This window comes from Ischnura elegans, chromosome 3 (assembly GCF_921293095.1).
Source record: "Ischnura elegans chromosome 3, ioIscEleg1.1, whole genome shotgun sequence".
Lineage (NCBI taxonomy): Eukaryota > Metazoa > Arthropoda > Insecta > Odonata > Coenagrionidae > Ischnura > Ischnura elegans.
Window position 1 is genome coordinate 123,628,530 of NC_060248.1, and position 18,079 is coordinate 123,646,608.

At 40.2% G+C, this 18,079-nt stretch overlaps 1 protein-coding gene across 1 annotated transcript in view; it reads right to left on the bottom strand.

The window, feature by feature from the left end:
* Positions 1-18,079, bottom strand: part of LOC124156496 (anillin) — a 37,414-nt gene that overhangs the window by 17,371 nt on the left and 1,964 nt on the right. Inside the window, exons 5-10 of the mRNA XM_046531068.1 lie at positions 16,280-16,457; positions 14,129-14,503; positions 13,358-13,614; positions 10,740-11,023; positions 7,159-7,291; positions 2,596-2,757 (exon numbers count right to left, since the gene is read on the bottom strand). Coding sequence (XP_046387024.1) covers positions 2,596-2,757; positions 7,159-7,291; positions 10,740-11,023; positions 13,358-13,614; positions 14,129-14,503; positions 16,280-16,457 — 1,389 coding nt within the window. The remainder of the gene's footprint in view (positions 1-2,595; positions 2,758-7,158; positions 7,292-10,739; positions 11,024-13,357; positions 13,615-14,128; positions 14,504-16,279; positions 16,458-18,079) is intronic.

The following is an 18,079-nucleotide window of genomic DNA, read 5'->3' on the forward strand; positions in this document are numbered from 1 at the left end:
AGATGGGACATAAGCCCTGGTTAAGCCTATCGTTACAACCTGGCTAATTCCAACACAGGGTTTCTATACTCCCTCTCGTACCTCATGGCGCAAATGACCCCAGCTGTCAGTTTTCTCCCTCTAAATACCATGCCATAGATAATATGGAGCACCTGGCAGTGGCGTAATTATGGTTGGGGGATGAGGGAATGGATCCCACTCCAAAGCCTCAGAGAAATTTAAAAAAAATTTAAACACAAGTCTAGCTTTGATAAACAGCAACTGCATCTACTTAAAGTTATTTTATGTGCCAAAATGATGTAGAACATATTTACAGGCATGCCATTTTTTTAAATTTTACGGGAATCCCCATTGCCTCCGAGGGGTGGGGGGTGAAGCCGCCCCCCAGGTACTACCGTCACCCCCAAAGCATATTCCTAGTTACGCCACTGGTACCCCGGATATTCCGTGACTAAGTTCACTTTTCCGGTGCTTAGAAAACTTTTAAGTGAGCATTTGAAATAATCGCGCAACTGCAGTCAGTGATGAATGGACAAAAATAGATTGAGAGCCCGGAAAAATATCCCCTCTCAATAATGTTTACGCACTAAAAAAGAATTTTCCCATGACATTTTAGTAATAATAGATTGAATCTACCGGGTATAGCTTCTCTGCCGGCATTCTTCCGCGAATTCAGCGCCGGGAACTTCGACTCACAAGCCGTGTGACTCATCTTCACGTAATATTTTGCTTCCCCATATCTGAAAACAACACCAGACTGTTTTTGTACTTCGATATAATGCATATAAGTCGAAAGGAACTGCCTTATCTCTCGCGTTTTGAATTTGACTTTAATGATTACGTTACTACTGACGACGCGAGTTATTCTCCGAGGGCTTTCGTACTAACTCTCGTTCAGTTACAAAATGAACGCTTGCCACCAGGCAGTCAAGGTCAAACTATATTTCATTTAAACCCGCAGATACAAGTTGGGTCAGTTTTGATCTGCACGCCGCGTAAGCAACTTTCCTCCGGCTCAATTCGTCCCGCGGATGAGGGATTAGCCCGCGGAATTAGTCCACGCATGCTGTTTTCGCCATCCTGTTGAATCACCAACGGCTTACGTCCATACTACAAATACGATAATCTTTTTTGGATGACCTTGGAAGCCAAAATTTTGATACGCGAGGATTTTAAACGGCTCATTTAGGTGTTATTTCGCTGGGCGACGGGAAGCATAACCTTGGAAAATTCTACACAATCTTCCGTTAGAGATAGATATTCCGGATTAACGATCATCTATTGCAGTTAAAATTAATATCTAATAAACAGCATCGCTCATAATTAAAACTTATTATTCTTCATTGACATATCTATGTAATAAGCGCATACTAACCCCATTCCTGTGGCTAAAATCGGCGCGCCTACCGCAATCTTCTCGTAGATCAGTTCTCTGACAAGTCGTACAAGTGAGGTATTTTATCACATTGGACTGGAAAAATACGTTTCATAACCGAGGTCGTCGTATAGGTGAAGAGTTTCATAACTGAGGTTGGAAATACATGGGTTCATATGGGGTTATTCACCGGACCAAAATAAATCGGCGTATAAGTGAGGTCATCGTATAACTGAGGGTCGTATAACCGAGGTTCTACTGTATAAGCAGCCCACATTTTCTAGTAAGGTTCTGTTCTGATAAATTAATATTAAGAGTGGAATACTATTTAACATTCATCTTATTTGGATTTGAGAGGTAAGCACAAAAATAGTAAATTTTAGATATTCACCCACCGTTGTGATTCTGAAACCCTTGTTCAAATGATAAAGTCATGGCAATCACTGCACCACGCATGTGGCACTGAGAAAAATGATAACTAAAATATAATGCCTGTACAGCGTGATTGATGAGTACACTACAAGAGAATTTACTTATTCAAAACAACATTCTTTTTTGATACTGAGGACAGAAGTTTCCTCTATAGCCTTTAAAAACTCAACTTTTTCCATAAAGAAGGCAACAACCATGTAAAGAAATCTAACAGCTGCTAGATCGTTACTTCTAGTACGACCAGAGCAAATGTATGCATAATTTCCATATGTGGTTTAGGAAATTGAAATGAAAGTAACTTATTATAAGTTTTATTAATTATTAACTTGGATCAATGAAGTAACCTGATAATAAATTGGAACAGAACAACAGCAGGCAGCTTCCAAAAGAGTTTTAAGAGACAGCTTAGGGTGAACTCAACATCACGTCTCATGTTAAATGGAAGAGGAATGTGAATCCAGGAGAAGTAAATACAAGCTTCTTTGGGCTCCCTAATGCGAAGGAGAATAGACACATGGCTTAGAAATTTGAGATGGATGGATAAGGAAATAAACAATGTGTTTCATTAGATTGGTGAAATGAGAACACAATAAGATGTGAAGAAAAACAGGAAGTGTTTGTAGCAATTGAGGTATAAGTATGAAACAATAATAAAATACACCACAGATAGAAGCAGAAAATGCTTTGAGAAAAAATGTGTTATCTAAGATTATATCAGTCAAAATAAAATTTACACGAACAAATTCCTAGGCATGGCAATGATCACTTCGATATAATACTTTCTCTACCTTAGTAGGACTCCTGTAGGAAGTAGCTTCATCAGATGAACTCCTACGTTTCGGAGGAGTGGGGCCTCCCATGCCAGCCTCCTCTTCGGCAATCGCTTCGTCTAACAACTCGTCCATTTCATTCAGCACTGCCTTCTCGGCTGAAGACAACGGCCCACCATGCTAGAATTCAATCAGTTTAGATGATAGGGTCATCAAATGTTCCCAGACAGTTAAACAGCTTAACGAGTTGTAACCTCAAAAACTTTTACTTTTATTAGCTATGAGTCAAAAATTTATACAGACATTCTTCAAAACACTTCCTCCGGGGTTGATTAGATAATTAGATTTTTTTCTTCCTCTTATCTTGACCTAGTTTAATTAATGATAAAATAATTCTTGGAGTATAGGTCATTTGACCTATACTCCAAGAATTATTTTATCATCAAAACACTTCCTTGAGCTTTGGTCAAATCTTTAGTTTTAGTAATACATAGTAAACATATTATGATTGACAAAAACAATTAGCAAACGAAAAGCAATTTAAAAAAGATACTTTATTTTTTTAATTGCTTTTCATAAAATTTATAATATTTATTATTATTTACATTATATTTTACTTGAAATTTGTTGAAAAATTAGTTTTCTTCACATGACATGAAAATTTATTTTGTTTACAAATTACTTATGTGCCCAGCACTAAGATCTGAAACTTTAGTAGTGAAGAATAAATTTAATCGTGTTAAAAAAGTAGAGATGTGCAAGTAGAACTTTTTGATCTCAAGTTGAAAGATGAAAACTACTCGTGAGTATCAAGTCGAGTATGTCAATTCCTGAACTAGGCAATACAGCAATGCATGCTCCAACATATATATGTATACATATGTACTCGCACGCTCCGCGCGCTCGTTAAGGGGCTCCGCCCCTTAAAAACCCCGGTTCCGGCTTCGCCGTCTACATTTGTGGTCGCTCGAACACTTTTAAAGTTCGAATAATCTCACCTCAGCTAGGGGCCGGCTTCGCCGGCCAGGGAGTAGGGGGGCGCCCCACTCTTCCTAGAAACGGCTTCGACGTTCCTCGCTGAAGGGCGGCTTCGCCGCCCAGGGGTTGAGTGTGAGTTGAGATGGGGGGAGTCTACAGCGGCTGCGCCGCTTGAACAACGGGGCTTCGCCGCCCGAGGGTTACTGAAGCTCCCCCTCGCCTACGCCAGGACAAGTACCCATAAAAGAAGACTTAATGGCAACTTTTTCATTTTTTTGCGGGGGGTTCCAACGGAATACCGGGGGTTTTATACTTGAGTTAAGCCAGTGGTCACAAATCGTTCTCGTAAATTCGGTGCCGATAAGTCCTAGGGGTCCGAAACAGTGGTCTGACGATTCTTTTGAATGGATAGGCGATTTATTAGAAATATTTTGTGAGTTTCACGGGTTTATCGGGGGTTTTAATAGGTGGTAGGGGCACCGGTTAAATTGTGACGAAAACTACTCGGAAAGGCGACTTTGAAATATTTTTATTTTTTTGGGCTATGTTCCAGGAGTTTCCAGGGGTTTTCTGGTCTTTTTTCCCGTATGGTTTACAGAGGCTCGCCCTCACCAAATATTCCACATCTAGAGCTCAGAGGGGACGGGTAGTGCGGCGTAATGCTCGTAAGAAGTTCCCAAATAGGAGACTTAATGGCACATTTTACATTTGGGGGAATTTCAGGGGGATACCGGGGGTTTATGTGTGTACTCCCTGTGGTCACCATCCGTTCACATAAATTCCGTTGGGGGCATAGGAATAGTCACGAAAAGATCCATAAAGGTAGACTTATGTGAAAAAATTTATTTTTTGGGGGGTGTATGTGGGTTTACCGGGGGTTTATAGGTTTTTACTGCCAGGGGTCATCAATCGACCACATCAATTCCGTAGCGATGACTGGTAAAGCTTGGGAAAGCGGCGAAATTGTGACGAAAAATACCCGAAAAGGCTACTTATATGCAAATTTTAAATTTTTAGGGGGTTTCGGGGGGTTGAAAGATGACGATATTATATGGTCATATTCATTTACTGTCATATGTAATGGAAGTGTGCCCTATGACATCCATATTTCGAAAGTAGTACAATAAAAAGCAAACCAAACCCCGAAAAAAGTTGGTAGTGCCCGCCATTTTTATTTTTTCGCGGTTAAATTCATTAAAACATTTATTAAATGTATATGTTTTCTAAAAGATAATGCATAGTTGTATGTAACTATAAAAGTTTGAAATAAATCGGTCAGGTTAAAATTGAAGAAATCCTGTGTTAATCTTTCGGAAATCGTTAATTTCGGTGATTTTCGGAATATTTTAATTAATTTCTTAGTAACCAAGGCCGACGAAAGAAAATTGTTACCTACATTTCGTAGATGATGTTATGAGCATATATAAAAATCATTTTCGTTATCATACACCTTAAATTAAGTCGAGGGGAGCGGAAGGTATGAAATTTTTTTCGAAAAACCAATTTTTGGACGCCATTCTGGCTGCAAATTTCTTAAAAAGAAACTAATAACATTACATTATTACGTGCCCACGTTTATAAGCTTTCAATAAATGCATTAAACATCCAAGTGGCACGCACGGTTCGCGCGCAGTAAAATTAAAACCAAAAGAGGGTCCCCGGAAAAAGCGCGATTTCGGCCATTTTGTCGTCCTAGCGACGACACGTGGCGGAAACTTCCGGTTTTCGGATTTTTCCTCCGGATCATTTCGGGTTCCCCGCATGCATGCCAAATTTCAGCTCTCCAGCTCTTCTAGAAGTGGTCGGGAATTTGTATCCATGAGTGAGTCAGTCACCACAAGGGCTGTATATAGATAGGATTCTCATTTTTTTCAATCCCCTTGCAAAATTTCTATTTTGAATGCTTAGCTTGATCTAACAAGGAAAAGATAATGAGGAACATTTATGGTAATTGTGTCGTCACAATTAGGATATGAATGAAAATTAATGTGCCTTAAACACTTCCATAAGCACAATTGAAATGAATTTACCTCTGGTAATATGTCGTCAATTTAATTAATGTATGCATCCCAAAGGCTCAGAAGATGACTCAGTAAAGGCATTTGTACAATTGTAATAAAGATTATATACGTAAATGAATAATGTAATATTTGATCCTTTCAAATTCGCATGCAGAAAAACTAATGGTTGTACATTCTCAGGTCACAGGTTTTGACGTTTCCATGTAACACTACAATTGCCTACAGAAAATTATCTTTCGCAATACACTTGGGTGGCTTGACAAGTACTTTCTTGCAAAAGTTGCAGGATTTGGGAACCTAGAGAATTTTTATTTAATGTTAAATGAACAATATTTATGGATATTGAATCTTCATGGAATTTAAGCAAACAAACTATAGAAATTAGCTATAGATTTGTAGACCTAAATTTCTTTTTCTTTATTTCTTACTTCATTTTATCAACCATAGCAACTGTTTTTTTGTTCATTCAAGAAAGGAACTACACGCAACAAAGGAATAAACGATTTTTCTCCATAGGAATCCTGGAAATTTTTACATATTCTCTCGGCATTTGAGTAAAGAAAGTATGGTAGGTTATATATATAAGTATCACATGAGAAAGTACCCATCTGCGATGCAGTGGTCCTTCTTTGATTATGCCACTGGGTGGGAAGACAGTCAGCCGCCGGGGCTGACGAAAAGGTATTCGGCACCCAAGTCGACAACTATAGTGATTGACTGCTACGTATACAAAATCTGGAACTAAAGGGCTAAGGCATAACAATGATTCATTGACTTCAAAAACAATATCATTACATGAGTTTTTTTGAAAGCACTTCCTGTCGGCAGATTTCTGAACTTAGTGGTATCGACAGCTCAGTAACCGAAACTACTCGACTCGACATTCGTAATAATACTAACTCAAATCACTCTAGTTGAGTACCAACTACTCGACTTGACTCAAAATTTGGATTGCTCGCACATCCTTATAAAAACTCTTCCATACCAACTTATACGTTGGATTAAGACCCTTTTAATTCACCATTACATCAGGCAATGAATTTTCAAAAATAGAAAGAAAGCAGACTTCAGTTATGCAAGTGTTCTTTACGTAATAGTGATACACGCTGTAAGAAAGCTATGGCTAGTCTGTAGATAAAGTTAGAAGCCCATATTACAACTTGTTTTTTATATGTAAACGGCAGGTGTCCTAACAACCCCTACCACACGCCTTTTTAGGTGGCTTGCGGGGTAGTAATATTTAATATTTATTTGCCCAGAGGACACAGTGCATCATGGCAATCGTAAATATGGACAAGAATACAATTGAAGTGAACTGAACTAATTATTGCTACATGCAAAAACTTAATTATCACCTGTGCACTCCAATAACTAAGAAGACTGCAAAATTTTGGATCGCAAGCATGGATCTTGCTCGAGGTTCAAGATTCTTTTCAAATTCTAACTCGACTAAAAGATTTTCATGGATCCCTACCAAAAATACAGATAGCCTTAGCTAGATGTGTCCTATATCATATAAAAATGCGATCAGTCGGAAAAATAAACTAACAGATTAAACCCAGGTGAACAGGTAAAAACTCACCCTCTTTGTCCCAAAATTTTCACTGATTCCAGCAGCTTGGAATATTTCCCGGCCAAAGCTGGTGTCACCAGGTCCCATGCTACCACCACTGCTGCTGCTCTCATAATCCTCTTCCCTCTCCAGGTCGCCAAAGCTGAAATCGCAAAGTAGCATCAAAACATACGCGAATGAGCCCCAAAAAACTTCGATCAAAACTGCACAAAATTGTCACAATATGCACATGAAATATGTGCCATTTTGTAATCTGAAACACATGTACCCCAGCCAAACACACTGAGTGGTTTGTTGGATGTAATGCACAAAATGCACATCTCCTGAATCAATCTTCTGCTGCTCATAACCAAGGTTTGCATGCTTCCAAGTTCCAACATTTTATAACTTTTCCAGATTTTTCAACGATGATTTCAGAATTATTGCTGACTTTTCTCACACATATTTTTACCACTTCTCTCCAAGTATACACATCAGAAAATAAGGTGGAAGTCATTACAATTGAAATATTACTGTATAAGCGCGTGTAACAGGCGCACCTTTTTTCCCAGAAATTGCAGCCGAAAATGAGGGTGCGCCTCTTACACAAACTTCTTATCTTCCCCCCTCCCCTTCACCGGTCGCAAGTCTAAGGGGAACTGAGTGGCCTTGGTTTTCAGTGTGAGTCAGTCATCTGTAATCCTAGGCAGGGGCGGATACAGAAAACACTCAAGGGGGGGGCGCAAAAGATATATTGAGTTGCCTTTACTTTTTATCGCGATATCTCAATAAAAAATAATCAAGTCACAGGCAGAGTAAAATAAAATTTTAATTAATGTAATTATACACATATATAAGACAATGCCATCTTATGATATAAAAAAGTCACAATCGTGGTTCTGCCATGTTTGCCAATACGGCCGGACCCGCAAGGGAGGGGCGCGCGCCCCCCATCTGTATCCGCCACTGATCCTAGGTCAAAAACAAGTGGCAGGCAGGGGAGTTTCTCCCTTAGTGACGTATTTTTAAAATGCTCCTGTTTGCTTTCCTTGTAAGCATCGCGCCGTCACGTCGGTATCTCAGAGGTGAACATGGAAAAGATCGCGTGGGGGTTTTTCGCTCCGGAGGGCGCGCTAAATTTACTGCCACGAGTGGGCATCCCGCGGCATTTATACTGCATATAGTAATCGGTTATCAAACGTAGAGAAACGCGTATTTTTGAATGATATTCCTAGTCAATAGTCAATATCTGTCTTGCCGAGTAATTTCCATTACGCTGAGGACCTGATTTTCCATAAATCATCTTCAGACGCTAATATGAGGATTATTGCAACTGAAAATTATATTGGTATCAAAACCTGCGCTTTAAAAAATTCGAACGAGTGTGATCATTGTTGGACTAAATTGTGGATGGAAGAAATCATAAATGCTTATAAGTGATGAGCGCGGAAGGAGAGGTCCAGGGGAAGGAGCGCGATCCCTCCGTCTTCGAAGCAAGCAACGAAATACGGAGGGGAAGGAGCACGCTTCCTCCCCTCCGTATTTCAAGCTACGAGGCTATGAGCGAAGGAGCACGGGAAGAACACGTCCGATCTTGCATGTGACGTCGTTGCCTTCAAAGCGAAGGGGCGAAGGCGCAGCAATGTGATATACGCAGTGTGCGTTGCCTAAAGTTTCTGGTCCGTCTCGACTTGTTTGAATGCGCTTATGCTACGCTTGTTTCTTCCGAAATTGTCCTGTTTGGACTATTTTGAATATTAGTAGCCTTGTTGTAACTATAAATCTTTGTGTCAAACAATTAGAGCTGAAAAAACTTAAATTCTGTCACATATGCGTCGCGTTAGATCTCTTTCTTTTTTTGAACCTCGTGCGTGTCATACAATTATTGAAAGCTATCGAGATATCTTCGGGCTCAGTAGATGACTCACCTAGCATTTGGCCTCCATAAACTGGGAGATCGATCAAGGTCAGTTGGTGAGACGGGGTAGGGATGAAACACGTTTCCATTGTTCCCCTGTAACTTGATGTTTTCCTATTTTCCTGTGGGGTCTCGGAAAGGAAAAAAAACGGCAGAGGCATTGGCTGATGGAGGGCCGAGTGTGGTTCCGTTAAATCTACGACGTGGTTATTATCCTATGGCGCTGAGATTGCCCCGATTGTTGTCCAAGCTCTTGGGAAGGTTCATGCTATGTGCCTGTCGTGTTTTGCCTTAAAATTTTCCACGGCTGCAATTCTATTGCAGTACTCCTGCGAGAGCATTTAAACAAAATTCTTCGTGAATAGGACAAGCATCGTAGAGCAACGGCTATGCGAAGAGAGGATCGGAACTCTTTCTACTCCCTCTTATGCCGCTATTATCAAAATTTCCTCTTTCAATTAATATTGAAAGAGGAAAGTTGGATAACTGTCGAAATTCCAGGCGTACGTCTGCAACACCGCGCGATAGTATTAAAAAAATGCCGCAAAATTTTTTTCTTCATAGCTCCGATGCTCAAAATAGGGGTGCGCCTCTTACACACGCTTCTACGGTATAATATGGCCACAGGAAAGGTTAAATTAAAATCAAATCTAACCTATCAAAATATTATGTAAGAGAATTTCGAAACATACCAGACAAACATCGAAATGACCTATTCTGGATGTAAATTATGTATAAACTTTTGAATGCTTGCTCTTTTTTAAATTTGAATACCAGTTAAGGCTAAACACAACGAGCATTTGATGTGAATCCTTGCCAGAGATGAACAACCATTGTAACCAAGTCCCACATTTCCCAACATCCGCTTTTCCCCTTCCATCAATCCTCAGTCAACCCTGCAAATGTTTCCCTCCCCTCCATGACCACCCAGCAAACCTCTGACACTCCAGACCATGACTCAGAGGGGAGGGGTTCATGTTAGGAAGACCATAAATCAGTATTTTATCAAGTTACAGGAGGACAATAGAAAAGTCTAATGTCCCTCCCCTTTCTTACCAACAGACCTTTTCACCCTACCTTCCACAAAGCTCCCAATTTCTGGAGGCCAACTGTAACATGAGTCACATATTGGGCCCAAAAGTGTGTAACAATGACTTTCAGCAAATGATAAGGTAACTTGATTGGATTGAAATATTCATATAATGGACAAAATTCTAAAGAAAATGAGACCAAACACAGTGTATTTTTTACATTTTTTAAGCATGTTAAGCATGGAAGTATCACTACAAAAGATTCCAAATGATTCCAAATTTTCCATTCTACTCAGGTTCTGATGCCAAGGAGCAAGTCAAGAGACTTTTGAAATGAGTGCCTTTACAAGGGGCAGAGCTTCAAAAGCACGTATTACCCTCAACACTGTAGTGAAGGCAACTAAAGGGGCTGTGGGCAGTGACATTCTGCTGCAACAAGTTTCCTCTCCAGCATCCTCCTAAGACGCTTATGATGAGTATAAGTTTTACACTGATTGACACTATTGGTTGGTCTTTAGTTAAGACCAATGTTTCATGTCCCACTACTGGTGACATATTCATTGCTATCCAAAGGCATTGCAAAACATTAGGATTTACTGGAAACACTACCCAACCACCCACAAAAAGCTTACATATGACATGCACATAAACATTTGACAAACCTTTCATTTTCACCCTCAGATTCTCCCAAATCCATTTCACTCTCCGTTGCTTCAATGTCCGAGAGACTGGGATACAAGCAACCCGGCTTGGCTGGAGATACTTTGATCTTGCGCAGGCTGGCCAGTGACATGATCTTCTCAGAGTGAGGTGAAGTGGATGGGAGACTAGGCGATGCAGGTGACGAGGTATGATTGGAGAGTACCCCCCCTTTAACTTGGGCTCCTGGCCGTCCAGTCGATGAAGAAAAGTTAGGCAAGGGTGGGGGAGGTGGAGGAGCAGAAGCCTGAGGATATAAGATGTTGGCAAATGGTAATGGTAAATGTTAATGGTAAAAGCAGAAAAACATAGCACATCACTCAGTCATACAATGGCTACCATAGGCAGATCAAGGGGGATGGGGGGACACGTGCCCCCCCCCAGACCCTTAAAAAATATGCAAGATTTTTAATACGGTCCCATTATAATTGCGCTCATTTTGTATCACGAGGTATCCTTGTGCCCCCCCCCCGAGAACAAAATCATGGATACGGCCTTGCTTGTGCCCCCCCAGAAAGAAATCCTGGATCCGCCATTGATTGCTACACCTTACACTTAGCTTGGTCAACCGTAGGAACAGATCCAATGAGTGGCTCACATGCACAACAGTCAGCCACCTCCCCAAAAAACCTTTGAAAACTTCCTTTTTTTGGCTGTAATACTTTATACCCTCATGTAAATAAAAAATTAATGAGCCACATGCATCAATGAACATTTTTTCTAATAAGCGAACCAAGTTTCAGTTGCTCAAATTTTTCCTTATTGGAGGAAAGGAGGTGGAAGGGGCTCTGTGACAGTCCTCACCCAGGTTGTTTACCAGTTACTTTCAGATTAAATACTTACGAAAATCTAAGCGGGAGACAAAAAATTGACTAGGTTGTTAAAAATAAGCCTAAAACCATCTTAAGGTGTGTATTCCTTCACATAAAGCCAACTACAAAAATGTATGCAAAAACCACGAGCTTTAAAACTGTTAATTTCTGCAGGTTTAATTTAATTATTTTTGCAAAGTGCTTCTAATGTATATTTCATCTTTGGAGGCAATCATGTTGCTTTTATTTCCACCACAATCTCAGAGGTCAACTCACGATTATAAAATGCAGCATACTCGGATTATCCGGGCTACTGACGGGGAGAGACGGCACGAACAATCGGAAAACACGAATAATTAATCCAAACTTCCACTTAAATTTCATGTAATTTTGATGATTCGAGTAAATCAAACAATTTAATACCATTTTTGCACATTGTCCGTAATTTTAGGTTTCTCTCCGGAATCATTCACAGCTATCTTTTACCGACCTCAATCTTTTTAGCCGCGATAATGTGATTGTATTCGTATTCCTTCTGCTCCGTGTAATGCATGGTTTCCAAAAACCGGGCTCCCGTGTGTGTGAGATCACGGATTCAGAAAATTGGTTTGCATGAATGCTTCAAAACCACCATGCGATATCAGAATCTAGAATGTCACTCACCACGTTGCGTAGTCGCATCTCGCGCAAGTAGTCCAGTATGTAACTGCTGCGGGACACAGTTCCGTGATCACTGAACGCAATCATGCACCGTGATGCTTATGTAACATGAACACTGAGCTTCTGTGAAGGTAATGGGCACGTAGTCACCTCATCGCGCAGCAGCAGTCATAGGAAACCAGGACTTTTGGCAATTTGTCTACGCAAGCGAGTGCCTGGCAATGAATCATGCTATCTCTACTTCCCGCTGCCTACACTTCCGCTATTCTCTGCCTCTCCAGTTTGACCGTCACTAGTCACAGTGTTAATATGTCCGAATGGGACGAAATCTCCGGTTCCCTTGGTCCGTATTCAATTGAATGCGAGGCCACAGCAATAATTGCACATATGCGATATGAAATATAGAATCATAGATTGAAGGCAACATTTATCTTAATTTACAATTGGTTAACAATTGAAGAATCTTCTAAATCCAATCAAGAGTTTTTTCCCACCACTGATCGTCGTCTGTACGCAAGAGCAGACGTTCAGGTAAACTTGAAACATTCCTTGTGAAAATGTAAATAGAAAAATTTCCTTTCACACAAAGGATTCTAATGAAAATAATAAGCTCAGTGAAGCCTTGCATTAAAATGCAAAAGTCCAGGTGCTTTTGCACCAGATTAATTTTTTATAAAGATCGCGCAAAGCGTTGAGGAAATGTAAAACCCATATGCACGGATACGCCGAAGACCGATAAACCACAGCCTGATAATTGGGAGTCTGCTTTAGTTCCTAAAAATGATGTTCAATTATTTTAACACTCGAAAGACTAACTTGTCATTGTGATAATTTTCCCTGACCTGAAATAATTTTTTACCAAATATGCTATGTCTATGAAGAAGGGGTCTTAATGAAATGCATACGACAGATTATAAAGGATGCAAACGACAAGAAATACATCACTATGAATGAGCTAGCAAATAAAAGAGAATAATGGAGAGTTGTGTCAAAGCAATCTTAGGATCGTTAACTAATGATGACAATGCACATAGTGACGAAGCAATGAATTGTCAATCAGCAGCTCAATTAAAATCTCTATAAATCTTCACTGATTGTGTTGCAGTTACCTTAGAAGAGTGGCTCTCACTCGGTGGGCGCTTTGTCATTTCCAAAGATGACTTCTCAGTCAGTGAGGAGGTGGCAGCAGCAGCTGCAGCCTCCCTCTGGTTATTCCAGCGATTAGCCAGCATCTCCAGTTCTCTTTGGCGCTCTGTCTTCACGCTCTTCAGGATATCATTCTCCAAATTTTGAACAGGTTTACCCTTCTCAAAGATATTACATCTTTCCAGCACCTTGCTGGCAGCCACAGTCGGATTTTCACAAGCTAAGCATAAAAAAATATAAACCAAATTATGAATACCACAAATGAGAATCTCAAAAAAAAAAAACTGTCAAGGGCATATACAAACATGCATTTAGGATACAAAAAATATTGTAACATTTAAATAGAACTTCCCTCTCAAAATTATAAAACGTATTCTACTGTGAAGCTAGGTATCATCAAGACTAGTAGGAACATAACATCTTCCTATGAAGCAGCAATTAAAAAATACGGTTAAGAGCTCTCCACAGAAATGCGATAACATCTTCGATAAATTTACATGAAAACTTATAAAAGTCCACCAGCTTTAACATGATTCCATGGATAGTGATGCAAGGGTGAGCACAGACAAGATCTACTATGTAGTTGTGGCCCTAACCACACCACTTTCTCTCGAGAGATACAATTTAGTAAACATTAGCAGGACAATTTCGGACTTTCGAAGAGAGGTGGTGGAAAGACTGGGATTACAAACACCCTCCAAACTAATTGAGAGGAATAAAAATAATAAACCTACCTTCCTTCACTTTTGGTTCTGCAGGAGTGACCTTCTTGCCAACTTCAGCCATGGAAGACTGCATCACTCGTGCAACTGACTTCACGGCGCTCGGTTCACAAGGAGTTGACTTCTTCACGGGTGCAGGACAGCTGGCCGTCACTTTTTGGGGTGACGAGCTGAGCTGCTTCAGAGGAACAGCCATCGAAAAAGCAGCTTTGGGCACCAGGGCCTGGCCCTTGTTCTTCTCAAAGAGTGCCTTCCTCTCTGCAACACTCAGCTCAGCTGGATCCTTTGATTTAGGGCTCCTCGTGGGAGACTCAAACATGGCTGCTCTATGGAGAATGGAGCTATGAGCAGGAGTTAGTCGAGGAGTGAGTTTCTTTCCACCAACATCTGAAACAATTAAGTGACCAATGGATAAGACATGACAACCAAATTAATTGATGAACAAATAAAGTCAGCACGACAAAACTTTAAAAGTACATATAAATCATTTGATACACAACAGGGTGAATTCATAAAATTCCATTTAAGGAAAATTTAACACGCATGGTTGACAGGGCTCATGTAAAAAGAATGCTAGCAGAGATCTATTAAAGTAGGGTAGTTTCCTTCATCAAAGAAAACGAAAGGCATTGATTGTGATTACGTTATTCGTCATAACGATTGATGTTAATTAAAAATAATTTACCTTATTGGTACTTTTTGTGGGATTATTTACTACCTTATGATGACTTATTTACTAAAAAATGAAATCCAATCGAAATAAATATTTTTTTCTCTGCAATGTAGCCCCCAAAATGGAATTTTCGAAACAATGCTCTACCTAGGCAAAAATGAGTTGTGTTGTGTGGGTGGTCTATACTCTAATTTTGTTGTTTATTCATAGACATTGTTTGAGCTCTAGACTTTGTCAAATATACTTCAAATTTCATTCTTGTAAACTATAAATGTGCGTCCACTCTTTAATATTATCTATTATCACATATTTGCATAAAATTAGTCTTCATAACAGTTTGATTCTGAAATCAGCCTGATTTTTCACAAAATTTTAAACTTTTTAGAGCTTGGTCGGCAGTGGTTAATATCATCCGATTTGATAAAAATTTTGTGTGCGAGATACTGATATCCTTTCACAACTTTCCCGCATAGGGCATATTTGATCAGGAAAAAAAAACTTTTTTTGGGCCACCCTAACATACGTGTTGTGTCACATGATGCCACTCCAGACTGGTCACTAACAACAAAAGTTGAAAATAAATGGGAGTGGTCAGTCCTAGGTGCAATCATCTGGATCCGGGCTCAGTCTGATGCCCAGGGGACAACAGATTTATCACAAATTAGCACTGAGACACACTCCACCACACCAGTAGAATGTGAAGGATAACACACCATATCACAGCACAAAAAAAGTAAATTTGATAAAACATGACCTTTCATCCAATGCCGTCCCCAGCAGTTGTGAGATTATGGAAGGAGGCATATGGAAGGGAAAACTGGTAACTTCTCTCCAGCTAGGCAGCAGATGGCGGCAAGGATGCAGAGTTGCATATTTAGTTCTGGTGAATAAAATCAACTGATTTGGGCGTTACTTGGTGGAACAATGAAATATTCATGGTGAGACAAAACTCAGTACTATTCCACAAACTTTTATTTTAACAATCTACTAGTTTCGACGTTTATACCGTCATTATCAGTCTTGATAATGACGGTATAAATGTCGAAACTAGTAGACTGTTAAAATAAAAGTTTGTGGAATAGTACTGAGTTTTGTCTCACCATGAATTAGCTCTGGTGGATTTGGGACATCTACTCCCCAAAAACGAAAAGGAGAAAAATTAGCCCCCCAGTGCCAATGCATGCCTTCTTTTGTATAGTTTCAGGAGACATGGCAGGCCTTTCTGATGCTTGCCCACGATTACGAGGACAACTCATTGGCTGGGAGGGACAGAGAACAAGGTTCATCCTCTACTGTTGCCCCCACGCTTACACCTCATGGTGGAAGGAACAGTGGACATGGATTAAAGTCGGAGACTAGAAGGATATCCCAGGCATGACCCATTTGTGGCTCCACTTGCAGTCTGTACCCAGGAGGGCAGATTCAGTGCCACATGGCATGTGTTAAGTGGGATGTATTTCTCTACTTATTTTTTTAAACGCATCACTGACCTTGATTTTTCCGAAGAGGGCTCCCCTGGGCACTGGATGACTCAGGTGGTTTATTTGGTGAATTAACAGGAGTGCGAGGAGAACCTTTAGGCTCTACTTTGCGTCCCTGGGAGGGATCACCTCCATATTCATAGACAAGACGTGATCCAGAATTACTCGGCCGAAATCCCTGAGATTCCTGAAAATTACGTACAACAATTAAATGGGGTAGTAAGTAAGCCAAAGTGCATAATACAACTAAAGAGAACAGACGACAATCATCTATGTCAGAGGTGGGCAAATTGTAGCCCACGGGCCACATGCGGCCCACCACAGAGTTTGTGATGGCCTGACACAGAATTTAAAAAAAAACGTGATAAGGTACACTTGTCTCATTAAATTGATTATGTAATTAAATGTGCAAGCAGCTAGAAAACTAATTACATAATATAAAATTAACTATATTAATAAGTAGAATCGAACTACCACTACTGTTTAATTTTTATTATACAATATGAAATTAAAGATAATGTTAACTGATGAATACAATCAATGTAAACGGTGAAGCCCTCCAATAACCTCTGCTCATACAAAGTGGCCCTCGAGCCCAAGGAATTGCCCACCCCTGACCTATGTTATCACACCTATTCCACCACAAAACTATTTTCATTTATGTTGTGACCAATGAAACTGTACTGAAGTGCAATCCAACTTCAGTGAAGAAAAATGAATTCTGCTCCTCAGCTGGGAGGAAAAAGTATAAACTTCTACCCACTGCCCAGAGGTGGTGATGCACTAGGGTGCCTTCCACCAATGACGACAGGTAAGGGGGAAATGGAGGAGCATGAGACAGTCACCATTCAAGCCCACTCAGCTAGATTAGGGGCCCTCCCATCACAGTCGGGACTCGGGGCTACTATGTAATTTCTGGGCTTTCCCAACCTGAGCATCAGAATGAGGCCAGTTGTCAGATGGAGCCACATAGAAGTGCCACCTGGGTAACTAAAATCTCATTTCATTCAACTTGAATGGAAAAACTCCATTCTTAAGTGACGTGAGGGGGTGGGGCTTTGAAAAATGCGGAATGTATGCACTCCACAAGAAATTGTGCGCCGACAGATTTTTCTGATCCTAAGTGGTGGGCCCAGTTGTGGATGGTACACTATTTTGCATCGTACCACCCAGTCTGGTAAGAGTGGGATCCACTGGTGGATCACACTCGCTCCTGAATGAATCAAGTTTTGTGATGGGTGGCATTAGGTCATGCTTAAGTTATGGTCGCACCAAATTGGGTACTATTCATAGTATACACCCACCCACCTAACTTTTGTGTCCCTAAATCCTCATTCCGCTAAATGGCCACATCAAAAAAATGAAGAAATATAGTAATTTTTCTTAGCTCAGGGAGGAAGTGGGGTGTGACCCACCTGTAGAATATACCACAGCAAATATGTAAAGTGGTAGATTGCATGGAATGAATTTGGCATCATGGTCAAGGCAAACGATTCCAACACGATTTCCTTGGTGGATTTCTCTAATCGAACCCTATTAAAATCAACTATTTAAAGTCTGGAGAACCAATCTACAAACTTTGAAGGCCAGAGACAGTCAAAACTCAATGCCTGTAAATGCACAGACTACAAGACTTTATGCCTGAATGTCTACCACTTTTACTTCAGGAGTGCTCTGTGCACAAGACATCATAAGACTTACCAAAACCAAACCAAGTTACAACATAAACTGAAGTACTATTTCAGAGTAATAGATGTTAACGAATGGATAACAAAATGAACAGTTGGATACAAAAAAGTTTCTAGAAGA